Source organism: Mirounga leonina, unplaced genomic scaffold (assembly GCF_011800145.1).
Source record: "Mirounga leonina isolate KUSES-001 unplaced genomic scaffold, KU_Mleo_1.0 Mir_125, whole genome shotgun sequence".
Classification (NCBI taxonomy): Eukaryota; Metazoa; Chordata; class Mammalia; order Carnivora; family Phocidae; genus Mirounga; species Mirounga leonina.
Genome location: NW_023270305.1, coordinates 57,597,805 through 57,613,673, shown reverse-complemented (window position 1 = coordinate 57,613,673; position 15,869 = coordinate 57,597,805). Strand labels below are relative to the sequence as shown.

Sequence of the window (15,869 nt, the reverse complement as noted above, 5' to 3'; positions counted from 1 at the left end):
TACCTTTGCAAATAAAATTATTTTTGTAGTTATATCAGCTTCCTGTGGCTGCTATAACAAATTGCCAAAAACTTATTGGTAGCTTAAAACAACAGAAATTTATTCTCCTATAGTTCCAGAGATCAGAAATCCACAATCAGTATCACTGGGCCAAAATCAAAGGGCTGTGCTTCCTCTTAGAAGCTCTTGGGAAGGGTGCCTGGGTGGCTCAGATGGTTAAGCGTCTGCCTTCAGCTGGGGTCATGATCCCAGGGTCCTGGGATCAAGTCCTGCATCGGGCTCCCTGCTCCCCAGGAGCCCGCTTCTCCCTCTGCTTCTCTCTCTCTCTCTCTCTCTCTCAAGAATAAATAAATAACATCTTAAAAAAAAAAAAAAAAAAGAAGCTCTTGGGAAGAATCTATTCCTTGCCTCTTCCAGCTTCTGGGGGCTGCAGGCCTTCTGGGGCTACATCACTTCAATCTCTGCTTCCATGACCACATTGCCTTCCCCCGCTTCTGCCTGTCAACTCTCCTAGCTCTTTAAAAGAACACTTGTGATTGTATTTAAGGCCCACCTAGATAATCCAGGATAATCTCCCTATTTGAAGATCCTTAACGTAGTAGCATCTGTAAAGACCCTTTTTCCAAATAAAGTAACAATCCCAGGTTCCCAGGATTAGGACCTAATATCTTTGAGGCCATTATTCAGCTTCCAGTAGTAATTTTAATCCTAGAGCTGGAAGAAGGATAGCACCTCTTTGAGATAAAACTGTCTTATTCCAGAAATGGGGATCTTAAAGACCGAGAGGTAGATATAAATTTCTTTTAAGCATTATTTGAAGTTCACTGCCTAGTTTATCACTGATATGTTGGCCCTGGGAGGAAAATAACAGATTAAAATAAATTAGATATATAAATGTCAGTTTCTAGCAAATTAAAAACAAGTTTGTCAGTAGAGAATGGCTACCCACATCTGATTACTATACAGATTTCCTGGTACCTACAGATGGCTGAGTAAGAGCCTGCAGTATTTATGAAAGAGGGACTGTGGAAATAAAATACCCTTTGGCTTTCATCCAAAAAACTTATGCTTGTGGAAGAAGAGCATGTTAAAAGTAAACAGACTTTTGGTGTGCCTGCATGGCTCAGTTGGTTAAGTGCCCGATTCTTGATTTCGGCTCAGGTCATATCTCAGGGTCAAGGGATGGAGCCCATATCAGGCTCTGCAGTCAGCATGGGAGTCTGTTTGAGATTCATTCTCTCCCTCTCCCCTTGCTCACATTCTCTCTAAATAAATAAATAAATAAAATCTTAAAAAAAAAAAATAAATGGACTCCCAAAAGAATTGAAAGCAGGGACTCAGATACTTATACATGAATGTTCATAGTGGCATTATTCACAATACCCAGAGGTAGAAACAACCCAAGTATCCATCAACAGATAATTAGATAAAAATGTGGTGTATTCATAAAATGGAATATTATTCAACCACAAAAAGGAAAGAAATTCTGATATATGCTACAACACCGAATGGAGGGTATTGAATTGTTGCTTCTTTCTATAACTACTTTTAGGATCTCCTTATCTTTGACAATTTCACTATGATAAATCTAGTTGAGAATCTCTTAATATTTACAATGCTTGGGATTTGGGGGGCTAAGAACCACTGTTTATAGTTACATTAACTAGGTAATATAACCAAGTAACAATTATCACCTTTTGGGCTACTTACTAATATACTTACTTTGTTTCAAGTTGGATTGTTCTTTTCCTGTGATACACCAATGCTGTGGGCTCTGCTGCCAAAGCTTTAAGTTTTCCATGAAGACAAAATGCAGTTCTTTGGCCTTCCTTCATTGTCTCAATAAAGGCATCATATTCTTTTTTGATCGAAGTAAGAATGGATTTGTATGCAGTGACATACTCTATTACCTGAAACATGATTTTTCTGCCTATGGTACTGAATTTTTTTTCTAGAAGACTACGAAACAAAAGCCTTGCAAACAGCATTGTAGATTATTTCTTAAATGAAACATGATGAGCAGTTAGAAGTCTTAAATTTTAATACCTAGGGTATTAAAGACAACTAATATTTACTGAATATGCACTTTGTGAATCATTACAATACTATGAACTTAAATATTTTTGCTCTACTTAGTATGAACACATACATGATATGATGTCAGTTAAAACCAATACCAGGTTTAATTATCTCAATTATAGATCTTTGAAATATAATTGCCTATCATCCCTTACTGTCTCCAAATTTAGTCTCTGGCTTCATTCAGACCTTAAAATCCTGGATTCCTCTCACCTCTCTCTTTTTCTAACCTATCAGCTCCTACTGGCTAATCAATATTCTCAATTCCCCAATTGCATTTCTATTGCTAAGATGTCAAGCGCAACTATAGAAAACCTGCTACATATTCATGGTTTCCAATGGTGTGTGTAAGTACAGAATATCTCTAGAAGGATAATAAAAGGAAATGGAAATAGTGGGTGCCTGCAGAGAAGCAAAGAGGAAGCAGGGTCTGAGGTGAAAAGGACCTAACTTTCCATTGTATATTCTTCTTTATTGGCTTTCTTTTCTTTTTTTCTTTTTCTTTCCTTCCTTCCTTCCTTCTTTCCTTCCTCCCTTCCTTCCTTCTTGCCTATCTTGTGTATGCATTACCCATGCAAAAATAACTAACAAGCATTTTAAGTAAATTAAAAAACAAAAAATTATAAATATTTATGGTTTCCAAATTCTACACATGAGGCTTTTAGAAGGGATCAATATGTATAGGGAATAGATATGATCAATCCATAATTTTCTCCGAAAGCTATAATTATGCTGTCTATCCCAGCTACATCTCTAGTCTCTGGTATCCCCCATTGGTTTTCTGTTAGCTAAACAGTATCTAGAAAAAATTATCTGGTCTGGAAGAGATCTGGTCTATCAAGAAAGAGCACAAGCAGATTACAGATCAGTGGTAAATACCAGTAGAGGATATGTGAGTGGGAGATCCTGGTTGTCTTTTTGACATGGCCATATTACCCATCTACCCAAACCAGGAGGACAGCCACCCAGGAACCTTTAATGAAACAGAGGCCACTCGTCTGCAGTCTTCCAAATCAAATACCCCACTGTTCCTGGCCATCCTCCACTTCACATGCCTCTGGGATATGCCACAACAATCCAATATAGTTTGGAAACGTAATGGAGAAAAAACGGACTTGGAGTGATGCCACAATCAGCTCCCATACCTGCTTGCTAGAAGACACAGATTTCAGAAGAACACAAATGGGAACCGTTGAGAACGCACAGGAGATGCGTAGAAGTAAAGGAAGCACAGTGGCATGCTACAGGCAGAATCCAGTTTTGCTTGACTCACAAAAATATTTTAAAATGTAGGAAATTTCACCAAAAACTGTATTTCCATTTCTCTTGAAAACTCTGAAAAATCTACCAACATGAACCCCCATTCCTTAATGGCAGTAATCAGCTGGAGCTTTAGACTGAACTGGTTCTTTATTTTGCCACAGTCCTCGTGATCCCTTATTCTCTTATAGCCAACCCACTTAACTCTTTCATACGGTCTTCCTGGCTCTACATCATTCAAGTCTGAGGGTCAGGTTTGCATTAAACTCAAGAGACTTGGTAAGTACAGGGGTCTGGGGGAGAAGAGGAAGGGTAGTCATTCCACCTCAGCTCCTATATATGGACAGAGGCTATTTGTACATGCTACCAGAAGCACAAAAACCAGCCATTTCCAGAGGACAGTTGCCTCCATAATTCACCTATTTCTGTAGAAGCTCACTCTTCCTAGCTTTGGTCTGCCTTGCTTATTAAGTCTTTGGCTCTTTCTATAACCTACCCTCAATTCTTGTTACAGGAGTTTCAGGTCCTCTTTGCTTTGATTCAGGCACGGTTCACTAGGTAAAATCCTCTATGTGTGTTTGTAAGCAGAATTTGGTATTTGCTCTGATTCCAAGTATTCAGAGATGCAAGTTAATACTTTCATCTTTGCCTAATTAGATCCTTCCAAGGAAAGAAGGAAGATTAGAGAAAGCAGTCATTAATAGTTTATTAACAAGCAAATATGCTAGAATAACATGAAAATGGAAAGATCAGGGACGCCTGGGCAGCTCAGTGGGTTAAGAATCTGCCTTCAGCTCAGGTCATGATCCCAGGTTCTGGGATCGAGTCCCACATTGGGCTCCTTGCTCAGCGGGGAGCCTGCTTCTCCCTCTTGCCTGACGCTCCCCCTGCTTGTTCTCTCCCTCTCTCTCTCCCACGCTTTCTCTCTGGCAAATAAATAAATAAAATCTTAAAAAAAAAAAAAAAAAAGAAAGAAAATGGAAAGACCAATCATCTTTAGAAACTAGAAGAAAAGTTTCTCTAAGTGCCAAATAATTTCTATTTCAGACACCGTCTCAGTCCTAAAGAATAGAATTCTTTACAAGGCACAAATGTACAACGGACAGAAAGTGCACATGGAAATCTTGGGAGGTAGGGAGAAAAGGACTATAGATGTAAATATTATCTTTTATTTATTCCCATGTCTTTTCTTTAAGAATTAAATTAACCAACACCACCTCCAAAATGACTTTACTAGAACTATACTAATTTAAAGCAGACAACTCTTCACGTAAGAAAACTTCCAACAAGTGTCAGCATTTGGACATGCAAAGATAAGCATGTCACTGTTACGATAACTTTCCTTTGCTGGTTTCAGGTAAGTAGAGTCTTAGCATAATTCTTGATATTGATGAAACCATTCAAAACGCTGCCTTTAAACATTCATCCAATACATTCCTTAAATGACTCAAAAGCAAAATCACTGATCATAATGACATATAAAATGAAGCTAACCTGCCAATGTACCAATTCTAAAAGATGGTGTTTCTAGATGACTTAAAAGAAAAGACTGTTTCTTTATTTTATACTCTTATGAATACTCATCAATTTTCTTAATTCCACTTGTAGGTATAGATCACTACTTTGTGCTCATTTTTCCTTACAGTGATGCACTGTGTTTTTAATTAGAGGAGAAATAAGATTCATAGTATATACTGTTTAAAAATTAAACAAAAGACTGAGTTCCTATTTTGCCTGTGGCTGTTTTACTCAGAAACCAATAGTCTACAGAATTCTTAAGATAAATAATTATTTCTTCTGGGTAAGGAGGAAAGGATGCTGATTTCACTTATTTAACTGCCAGGGCATCTTCCAAGGGGGTTAAAAAAAGTAAGGATTAAAAAAAAAAAAATAGAACCAAAGGGGAAACTGCAATTGTTTGTAAGGAAAAACAAGTGTTTCTAAAACCTTAAAAAGCAAAATCAAATGTTATATAAAGCCATTAACATTTTCTTTCTTTTTTTTTTAAAGATTTTATTTATTTGACATAGAGAGAGACACAGCGAGAGAGGGAACCTAAGCAGGGGGAGTGGGAGAGGGAGAAGCAGGCTTCCGGCAGAGCAGGGAGCCCGATGCGGGGCTCGATCCCAGGACCCTGGGATCATGACCCGAGCCGAAGGCAGACGCTTAATGACTGAGCCACCCAGGCGCCCCAGCCATAATATTTTCTAAACTCATCTATTTCCAGTGTTCAGTCCAGTCAAACCTCTTGTTTACTGGACCTCTGGAGACCTCTAACTCACCAAGTGTTCCAACTTACTACGCTAGATCAAATCTCAGCCAACACTTTAATGGTATCACAAACAAACCCAAAACAACAACTACCAGGTTCCTGCTTGGCAGCCTAATTCCTAACAAATCAGGTATTCTTAGATAAAAGGCCAAAATGATGTTAGAAGGCACAACTAAGTTGTTGCTCAAAAACTGACAGCCTGCACTCAAGCTAAAACAATTGAAACATTCGTTAACTATCTAGTGATAGAAATCCAGCACTGTATTTTCCCCATTCATCCCTTCCCAATACACTGGATGAACTTCTCAAAATTGACAAATGAATTGCACTCAAACAAGCAGTGATGTTACTAAGGCAGGAAGATTAGTTGTCAAGATAGACCATTTCTACCCCATGAAAACTCCCTCATCTTAAGAGCATTTTGATACCTTATCAAAAACGTTTCGGTATATGATGTAATATTCATCAGCAGGTCCTTCCTCAGTACAGCCCACTCTTTCAGTTTCTGTGATTATGTATCTTTGCATACTTTCCAAAAATTCCTTGTCACTTCTACTAATGATAGGAGGGAGAACTGCATGTTTATTTATTTCTTGGATGGACATATGTCACAATCTGCACACTTGTTCACCAGAGAAGAGTTAAGTCTTGACTTGCTTTTGCAACAAAACCAAAACTTTGGTAAGCCTGAAAAAAAAAAAAAGACCATCAACTGATCTGAAGCTTAAGATAAATTAAGACATTTCTAATAAATTTATAATAAATTAAAACTGGTCTAAAATGTGTATTTGTCATGGGAAAAAAATTTCCCATGAATCTCAGAGATAAATATTTCAACCTATGAATTAAAAGGTCTAACCTACTGTCAAGTGCTATACCTCTGGGATAGAAATACCAAACACCAGTCAATAAAGAGCACTTTTCTTAGTAACCAAGCCTATGTGTCATGTGATTGGATGGTTTCTTATGGTTTTTTTTTTTTTTTAAGATTTTATTTATTTTTTATTTATTTGACAGAGAGAGACACAGCAAGAGAGGGAACACAAGCAGGGGGAGTGGGAGAGGAAGAAGCAGGCTCCCCGCTGAGCAGGGAGCCCGATGCGGAACTCGATCCCAGGACCCTGGGATCATGACCTGAGCCGAAGGCAGACGCTTAACGACTGAGCCACCCAGGTGTCCCTGGATGGTTTCTTATGTTTAATTCATTACTTTCTAACAGAATTTACCAAGTTTGGAAGCCTCCTCATGATACAAACAAGGTCAGATACTTCTCTACCCATGTGCTTACTTGGCCCAGGCATAGTCAAGAGAGCTACAAACAACTCATGAATTTATTTTATGATAAACTTTATTATAATTCTTATCATTAAAATAAACATACTAACTAAAAAGTAAGATGTCAGAACTTCTGCTAAAACCCATCCATCAGTGATATCAAAGATAACAGCCCTTTTCTAGCACAGTTTCAAGCAGCTACATTCCATTGCTCTTTAAGAATCATTATCCAATTAAGAGTTAGATACAGAAATTGATTCCTGAAAACTATTCACATTAACATCAAACAGAACCCATGGCTTGCTGAAAAATGTCTGGCAAGGCAAAACATTTGAACTCTTCCTAACTTCTCCCCCACCCATGTATATTCAGGTATAAAATTTGGAAAATATAAACCAAAGAAAATTAATGAAAAACTAAAAATCTACAATCCTCCATCCAAACATAATGATTATTTAATATTTTGGTATATTTCCTTCCAGTTTTATAATTATAAAAATTAGGATCACACTCTATATTCAGCTTTGTATCTTCATGTTTTCCACTTAATATTAAAAGCACTTTTCCCTATGGTAAGCACTGTGAATTGTCTAAGACTGATGAATCACAGACCTGTACCTCTGAAACAAATAATACATTATACGTTTAAAAAAGAAGATAGCAGTAAGGGAAAAATGAAGGGGGGGAAATCGGAGGGGGAGATGAACCATGAGAGATTATGGACGCTGAGAAACAAACTGAGGGTTCTAGAGGAGAGGGGTGTGGGAGGATGGGTTCACCTGGTGATGGGTATTAAAGAGGGCACATTCTGCATGGAGCACTGGGTGTCATACACAAACAATGAATCATGGAACACTACATCAAAAATAAATGATAGTAATGTATGGTGACTAACATAATAAAATAAAATTAATTTATTAAAAAAAAAAGCACTTTTCTATGTTGTTGAATAGTTTTCAAAAACATGACTTCTAGGGATGCCTGAGTGGCTCAGTTAGTTAAGTGTCTGCCTTCCACTCAGGTCATGACCCCAGGGTCCTGGGATAAGAGTCCCATGTCAGGCTCCCTGCTCCGAGGGGAGCCTGTTTCTCCCTCTGTCTGCTGCTCCCCCTGCTTGTGCTCTCTCTCTGACAAACAAATAAATAAAATTCTTAAAAAAAAAAAAGACTTCTAATGATTGTGTAGTATTTCATGGTATGATACACCATACTTTTTTTTTTTTTTTTTTTGAGAGAGAGAGGTGGGGCTCACGCACAAGCAGGGGGTTGGGTGGTGGAGGGGAGAGAGGGGCAGAGGGAGGAGAAGCAGACTCCCCGCTGAGCAGGGAGCAAGCAGGGAGCCTGATGCGAGGACCCTGAGATCATGACCTGGCAGAAGGCAGGCAGCTGCTTAACCGACTGAGCCACCCAGGAGCCCATACTTTATCACTCCCCCACTGTTGGACATTTACACTATAATAAATAATGCTACAATGAATAAATGTCTAAATCAATTTTACCATGTTTTAGCAATATAATTAATATCTGGTTATTTAAAATGACATATATGGCCTATAAATCCTGCCCACAGGTCATAGGCAGGAGAGAGACACCAAAATAATTATCAAAGTTTAAAAGACCTAATTTACTTTATGTTGATGAACTGGATAATGAAAAACCAATTTATAAATGAACATAAGTAGTTCCAATAAGGTAAAAGCCCATAAATGGATCAACAGTTTTCCCAAGTGAGAAATCAATTTCCTTATTCATTCATTCAACTAATATTTATTGATTACTAAATGCCAGCATTATTTTATAGCTAGAGATTCAGTAATAAATAAGATAAAGTTCTTGGTTCCTTGGAGCTTATAATCTAGCAGGAGAAACAGACTATAAATAATGTAATTTCAGATAGTAAAAGATAATGGTCAAAGGAGGAAGGAATGGGTGTGACCACTGGAGACTTAGTGGTTACATCTGAATGCCAGTGGCCTCCTATTAACCTTAGGATAATATCCAAGTTCCTTTACTTAGCCTATGAATGCCCTAGAGGAACCAGGTAGTCCCTTTCTCTCTGTCCAAATCTAGCCTTTTCATGCCCCTGCCCTTCTCATAACTCCCATCCCCACTCCCGTGAATTTGCTGAGAGTCCTGCATAATTCTCTCCCATCTCTGTATGCCCTCCCTCCATCCTCAGCACTCCCTGCCCCCACCAAGATAACACTCATACCACCACTCTCAATCACTTGGCTTCTACTCATTTCTCAGATTTCAGCTTATACAGCTCCAGGAAAGCTGCCCTGAATTCCCTTAAACTTGGTCAACTTCTACATTCTCCCATGGTACTGTGCACTTCCTCTATCATGGTATTATCACTCAGCCACTCTATAATAGTGACTTTCTGTTTACATTCTCTATCTGTCTCAATAGGCAGGAACCAATATGTTCTCACTCCCCATTATCCTTCCCTACCTATACACATTCCAGTGCATAGTACAATTTCTAGCAGAATATGTACTTTAAAAAAACGCTTAATAATCAATAATCACTGAGCAATACTGTGGTCTGCTCATAAGACATGACTTGTGGGTGCCTCATACCAGAACACAGCTAAAGTGACCGTTTCTCAGCATCTACAAAATGCCCGAGTCACATAAACCAACTCAGATGACCTTTCACTCCCTCATTCATATTAGACACAAAGGGATACAGAGAAAATGAGTCACAAAGATTCCAAGTCTATTGGGCTAGTTAAATAAGCCATTGCTACAGAGCAGAGAAGGCAGTGTGACAAGGGGGGCACAATGGGCTCCAAAAGCCCAGAGGGGCGCCTCACTAGTTTGTGGGAGAGGGCAGGGAAACAGCTAATGGAATAACACCTAGGGCAATACTTACGTTGTGCTGCACTTATTTATTCAATAAATTGGGGGAGGCACTCACCTACTGTGTCTGGACTATTCTAGACACTAGAGATACAGCATCAAACAAAACAAAGTCCCGAACCGCTCAGAGGTTACATTCAAACAGGAAGGCAGACAACACCCACAAATACAGATGACACATGGGGCTAAGTTGTATAAACAAATAAAACAAGGAATGGGGACTAGAAAGAAGGTGGGAGGGTGCTATTTTATGCAAGGCATTAAGTTGGGAAAGAGGAAAGCCCTCATGATAAGGTGACATTTTATTTATTTACTTTTAAATCTTTAAACTTTTTTTTTTTTTAAGATTTTCTTTATTTGTCAGAGAGACAGAGACAGAGAGAGCCCAAGCAGGGCGAGCAGCAGGCAGAGGGAGAAGCAGGCTCCCTACCAAGCAAAGGAGCCTGACGCTGGACTCGATCCCGGGACTCCAGGATCATGACCTGACCTGAAGGCAAATGCTTAACCAACTGAGCCACCCAGGCGTCCCAACAAGGTGACATTTTAAAAAGGAGTTTAAAGATTCCTGGGAGGAGTGATGGATGCAGACAGAGCAGCAAGTGCAAAAGCCTCAAAGCAGGAGGGCACGTCTGACAAACAGCAGGAAGGCCAGTGGGGCTAGAAGAAAAAGGGACAAGGGATTGATAAGGTCAGAGAGGTAGCTGCCAGATCATGCAGGATATGAGGCCTTGAAGGCAGGACCACGACCAGCTCCCCCATGGGGCACCTTTGTACAGGTTAGAAAAAGGTGTCCCTTTCACTAGGAAGACTTGGCAAGAGGAACAATGGGTTGGAACACGGCTATGTCGTTCCAGCGCTGGAGCAACAGCCTCACTTATAGGAATTTATGCTTCACTCTTGGTGACACGGGAAGTCATTGGAGGGCTATGGGCAGAAGAGTGACAGCTGACATACATCTTCAAAGAACCTTTCTTGCTGCTCTGTGAAGACAAGGATCAAAGCTGGAAGAACTGTTAGAGGAGTTTACTGCAATAATCTGGGCAAAAGATAATGGTGGCTTGAATCAGGGTGGTTACAGTAGAGGTGGTGAGAAGTGTTCTGCATAGAGAACAAAGCCAAGAAGAATTTGCTGTGCATAAGAAAGTACGTGGATATGAGAGAGCAGTCAAGGATGACCATAAAGTTTTTGGCCTTAGCAATGAGAAGATGGGAATTGCCATTTACAGAGATGGGAAGAGCAATTTCGTGAGATCAGGACTTCGGGCTTGCCTATGAGACGTGTTGCCTATGAGAGGTAGTCAGCTGGATATGTGAGGGTGGAGTTCTAGTGAGTGGTCTGAGTGAGAGATAAGTTTATACGTCATGTGCATATAAATGGTATTTAAAAGTTGAGATAGACGGGGCACCTGGGTGGCTCAGTTGATTAAGTGTCCAACTCTTGATCTCAGCTCAGGTCTTGATCTCAGGGTCATGAGTTCAAGCCCCACATTGGGCTCCACACTGGGCATGGAGCCTACTTAAAATAAAATTTAAAAATAAATAAAATAGGGGCGCCTGGGTGGCTCAGTCAGTTAAGCATCTGACTCTTTTTTTTTTTTTTAAAGATTTATTTATTTATTTAAGAGAGAGAGAGAATGAGAGAGAGAGAGAGTACATGAGAGGGGGTAGGGTTAGAGGGAGAAGCAGGCTCCTCGCTGAGCAGGGAGCCCGATGTGGGACTCGATCCAGGGACTCCAGGATCATGACCTGAGCCGAAGGCAGTCGCTCAACCAACTGAGCCACCCAGGCGCCCCAAGCATCTGACTCTTGATGCTCAGGTCATGATCTCAGGGTCCTGGGATGGAGTCCCGCATCGGGCTCCCTGCTCAGTGGGAAGTCTGCTTCTCCCTTTCCCTCTGCTCCTCCCTCTCAAATAAATAAAATCTTTAAAAATTAATTAATTAATTAAATAGAGTTATGAGACAGAATGAAAATGACCTAGAAAATGTCAAAAAGCAGAGGTCCACGGACTGGGCCTTGGGTGGCACTCCAAAGTTTAGAGGTCTGGTAGATCAAGAGAAAGAAGCAAAAACAGCCTGGAAAAGTGTTCAGGAAAGTAGAAGTGAGAGAGGTATCCTGGAAGTCAGGTGAAAAAAAGTGTTTCAAAGAGGGAGGGAGTAATCAACTGTGTCAAATGCTGACAGATCACATAAGATTAAATGACCAGTGAATTTAGCAACATGGTGGTGATTAGTGACCCAGAGGAGCTATTCCACTGTAATGGTAGGGACAAAAACCTAATAGGAGTAGGTACAATCAATGGAAGGGGAAAACTGGAGACAATGAGTATAGACAACTCTTTGAAGGAGTTTTGTTGTAAAGATGGAGACAAGTTGGCAGAATATGGGATGAACAATGTTCCAGGAAGAAGAAATGGATTTTTAGAAGTGCCAAAGCATGAGAGAGGTAAGCTAGGAACTTCAATTAGCTCAGTCATTAAAGTGTAAACGGAGTAATGGGTTTGACAGAATAGGCTGTAAGGGAGGCAGAGGCAGAATATCATACTAAAGAATTTGGATTTTATCCAGAAGGTGAAGTAGAATAATGACATAATCATCTTTACTTTTTAGAATGTTTTGGAGGCAAAGTGAGGATGGGTTAGAAAAGGAGAAAGACTGAAGACAGGTGAGAAGTTAGACAATTAACTCTTCGAAGAGAAAATTAAGGAGGGCCTGAATTTGGGGTTGGGGATACAGAGGAGAGGGCAGAGAGAGAAACAGAAAAGACATTAGGAAGGCACATTAGAAAAGATTCCGTGGTTTGTGCAGTGGAGAAAGGCCAAAAGAAGGTGTAACTTGCTTCTAACTGGCCCGCCTTGCTAGGCGACAACCCTGCACATACTCCCAAATTCTTCCCCTTGAAAGATTTCCTTCACAACCATTTCCAAGGTCCCGACTTGGAAATTTTACAACTAGTCGTTCCGCAGGTTTCTTACCCATATTTTAGTTTGAAAACTACTGAGATTTTCAACATATTAAACTGTTTCACACTAAGGAGTCCTACACGAGGCCCAGAACTTTCCTCTGACTAGGACAGATTTGGGGGTTGAAGACGGGGAGGAGCTACATCTAGAAAAAGATGAACCCAAGGTTTTGAATACTACCTATCTTTGGCCACAGGAATTCCCTTCCCTTGGAGGCCAAAGCGTCCGCGGGCACATCGTTGATCTTCCGCCCCTCACCTGTGTATGTGAGTGAACGACACCTTCGTTCCCCAACCCTTCTCCTGCTTAACCTTTTTTCTTAGTCATTTCCGACCCGTTTCCACCTCAAACCATTACCCCGCCTCTCCCATCCTCCCTCCTCACCTGAACCCCTTTCTCCAAACACCGACTCCAACGCTTGGAGATAGTTACTAGGGAACCGGAGGTGTGGAACTGCACCCTGGGACGAGTAGTCCTAACTAAAAGAAAGCAATGAAAAACTACAATTCCCAGAAGACAGTTCTTTTTCCTCCTTTTCCCTCAATAAGGACCCCTCAACCCCACCCCCTTTTAAAGACCTTCCTAGCCGCGTGGCTTGTACGGGAAAAGCCTTTTAAAGCCATTTTTCATTTGTTTAAATCTATTTCGAGAGCATTCTGAGGGTTAAAGTGAGAAACAAGTTCAGGCCAGAGAGGAGGAATGAGTTTCACGCCCCAGTCCGGCATGTGGCTAGACAGCCTCCGTGACAAGTCCGGCATTTGACGTGGTCGCCTAAGAGGTGGGGCCTCTGGCGGGGGCGCCGGGAAACCCCGTGGGCCGGCGCGTTGCTTTCCTTTCCGATCCGCCATCTGTGGTGAGTGTGTGCTCTTGGCCTCTCTCCGGCCAGTGGTCTACCCGGCGGCCTCTTATGTTCCCACGTCTGATCCTTCACTTCCTTTTCCTCAACTGCAGGTGGAACCGCCGCCAAGATGCAGATTTTCGTGAAAACCCTTACGGGGAAGACCATCACCCTCGAGGTACGGGCTAGGTGGCGTGAGGAAGTCAAGGCCGGAATAAGGGCCTGAAGTGGAGCCGGGCACCCGTGCCGATTTCTGCCGCAGAATATGTTTATGAGTCTGGGTTCTGAAAACTGGCCCGGAATTAGTTGTTGGCTGAGTAGGGCTTAGGGCTGGCTCTCGATGCTGAAGTGTGAGCTACCACCTCTTAAGTAGTTCTGTGCAGGCAGCCAAAGCAGGGGGCCCGCGCTGGGGGGAAGGAGGGACGCGCTCTCACCGGTGGGCGCGAGCGCGTGTGGCGCCGCCGCCGCCGCCGCCCGCCCTCGGTTGGGCTCAGGAAGTGGGCTCGCCGGCGGCAGTCCTGGGGCGGTTGCCTGCCCTCTGGGTGAGTGGTCAGCTCTGCTGGGTAGGCTTCGGCCTTCCACCGGCTTGGTTCTGTACTAACTTGCACATTGAATTAGGCGTTTATTCTAGTTTCTTACTGGGTTATCGATTCATTTGCATTTTTAAACGCGTAGGTTGAACCCTCGGATACAATAGAAAATGTGAAGGCCAAGATTCAGGATAAGGAAGGCAAGTAATATTTTCTAGTTCAGAGAAATTAACCTGTACTGGCGCCAGCCTGACTACTGGACATACCTGCTGTTGGTGGGGTGGGAAGAGGTCGGACTGACAAAGTGAAATGTTTTTAAAATAGTAACAAATGTTTGTGAGCATGGGGCCGTCCAGGGGTGCTCTTCGCATGTGTGGAATTTGGGTGAGCCATTTAATTTTCTACGTCTGCTTGATTTGTAAAATAAAGGTAATGTTACACGTATTAACTGTTGCTGGGATTAAATAAGGTCAGTTGTGCAAGCATTTAAAATCGTGCCTCGCCTATAGTAAGAACTCAGTGACTGCTCTTAGTACCCTTTATTTGATTAAGAATTATCCATAAACCTAAGCAGATACGCTTGTTCTGATGTGACTTGATTTTTTGTTTTTTTTTGTTTTAGGAATTCCTCCTGATCAGCAGAGACTGATCTTTGCTGGCAAGCAACTGGAAGATGGACGCACTTTGTCTGACTACAACATTCAAAAGGTCTGTTTGGAGGAAAGAGCAGTCCTTTAAATGTAAATCTTAATTTTGTAAGTTTTGATCAACACACAAAAGGGGAGAATAACAGACTAGCAGTAGATTTCTAGGTGACTCCGGCATTAACACTTCAGAAACACTGCTGTAGTTTCTCACATTCTGGATTGTGTAGATTGCATCCCATGGTGTGACTTAATATGTTCTTAAATCTTCCTATAAACAAGTAGTTAATTGCCTCCCCCAAAACTTTCTGATGTGTGGTATTGTGTACTTATCACATCCAGTTAGAAAGTGCGTGAAGCTAGTTGCCCCTTAATGGAATATGAGCATTAAATGTAATTATTTTAAAGCCTGTTTCATCCTCTTCTTTTAACAGGAGTCTACTCTTCATCTTGTGTTGAGACTTCGTGGTGGTGCTAAGAAAAGGAAGAAGAAGTCGTATACCACTCCCAAGAAAAATAAGCATAAGAGAAAGAAGGTTAAACTGGCCGTCCTGAAATACTATAAGGTGAGCTAACTTAATAAAAATGTTTTTATCTGTTGATTTAATAAATTTTGTTTGCATCTCTGGTTTCAAACGTTCTTTTAAAGTTTTCTTTTCTTTTTGGTATTTGATCAAGCTTCGTATGATGTTCACTTTTAGCTGCTTATTCCAAACTGAGTTCTGATTTTGAAGTTAGATCTGGGTCTAGGTCTTAACTTTGTCACCACTTGCAAGGCTAGACTACTCTGAACTATTTTGTTGTAATTACTAGTGAGGATTTGGAGCGCTTTGGTTTTTAAATAAACTACCACTGTTTTGTGATTTTAAAGTACTTAAATATTTTGAGTCACTTAACTTAGACCAGAATATGTTGTAAAATTATCTTAACAGCAGGTTTGTACTTTTTAGGTGGATGAGAATGGCAAAATCAGTCGCCTTCGTCGGGAGTGCCCTTCAGATGAGTGTGGTGCTGGAGTTTTCATGGCTAGCCACTTCGACAGACATTATTGTGGCAAATGTTGTCTGACTTATTGCTTCAACAAACCAGAAGACAAGTAATTGTATATGGGTTAATAATAAAAGACATGAACTAACATTTAATTGT

The 15,869-nt window shown here is 41.0% G+C and overlaps 2 protein-coding genes across 2 annotated transcripts in view; one reads left to right on the top strand and one right to left on the bottom strand.

The window, feature by feature from the left end:
• The window catches only part of CLHC1 (clathrin heavy chain linker domain containing 1), a 38,863-nt gene extending 25,681 nt beyond the window's left edge, over positions 1-13,182 (bottom strand). Inside the window, exons 1-3 of the mRNA XM_035001541.1 lie at positions 13,096-13,182; positions 6,040-6,298; positions 1,723-1,910 (exon numbers count right to left, since the gene is read on the bottom strand). Of these exons, the coding sequence (XP_034857432.1) occupies positions 1,723-1,910; positions 6,040-6,216 (365 nt within the window). The 5' untranslated portion in view covers positions 6,217-6,298; positions 13,096-13,182. The remainder of the gene's footprint in view (positions 1-1,722; positions 1,911-6,039; positions 6,299-13,095) is intronic.
• A 323-nt stretch (positions 13,183-13,505) lies between these two features.
• On the top strand, positions 13,506-15,860 carry RPS27A (ribosomal protein S27a). The gene is made up of 6 exons (XM_035001540.1): positions 13,506-13,564; positions 13,663-13,727; positions 14,225-14,279; positions 14,702-14,787; positions 15,158-15,289; positions 15,674-15,860. Exons 2-6 carry the CDS (start codon positions 13,680-13,682, stop codon positions 15,821-15,823), a joined length of 471 nt encoding a protein of 156 aa, XP_034857431.1. The 5' UTR covers positions 13,506-13,564; positions 13,663-13,679; the 3' UTR covers positions 15,824-15,860.
• Positions 15,861-15,869: the final 9 nt, after the last annotated feature.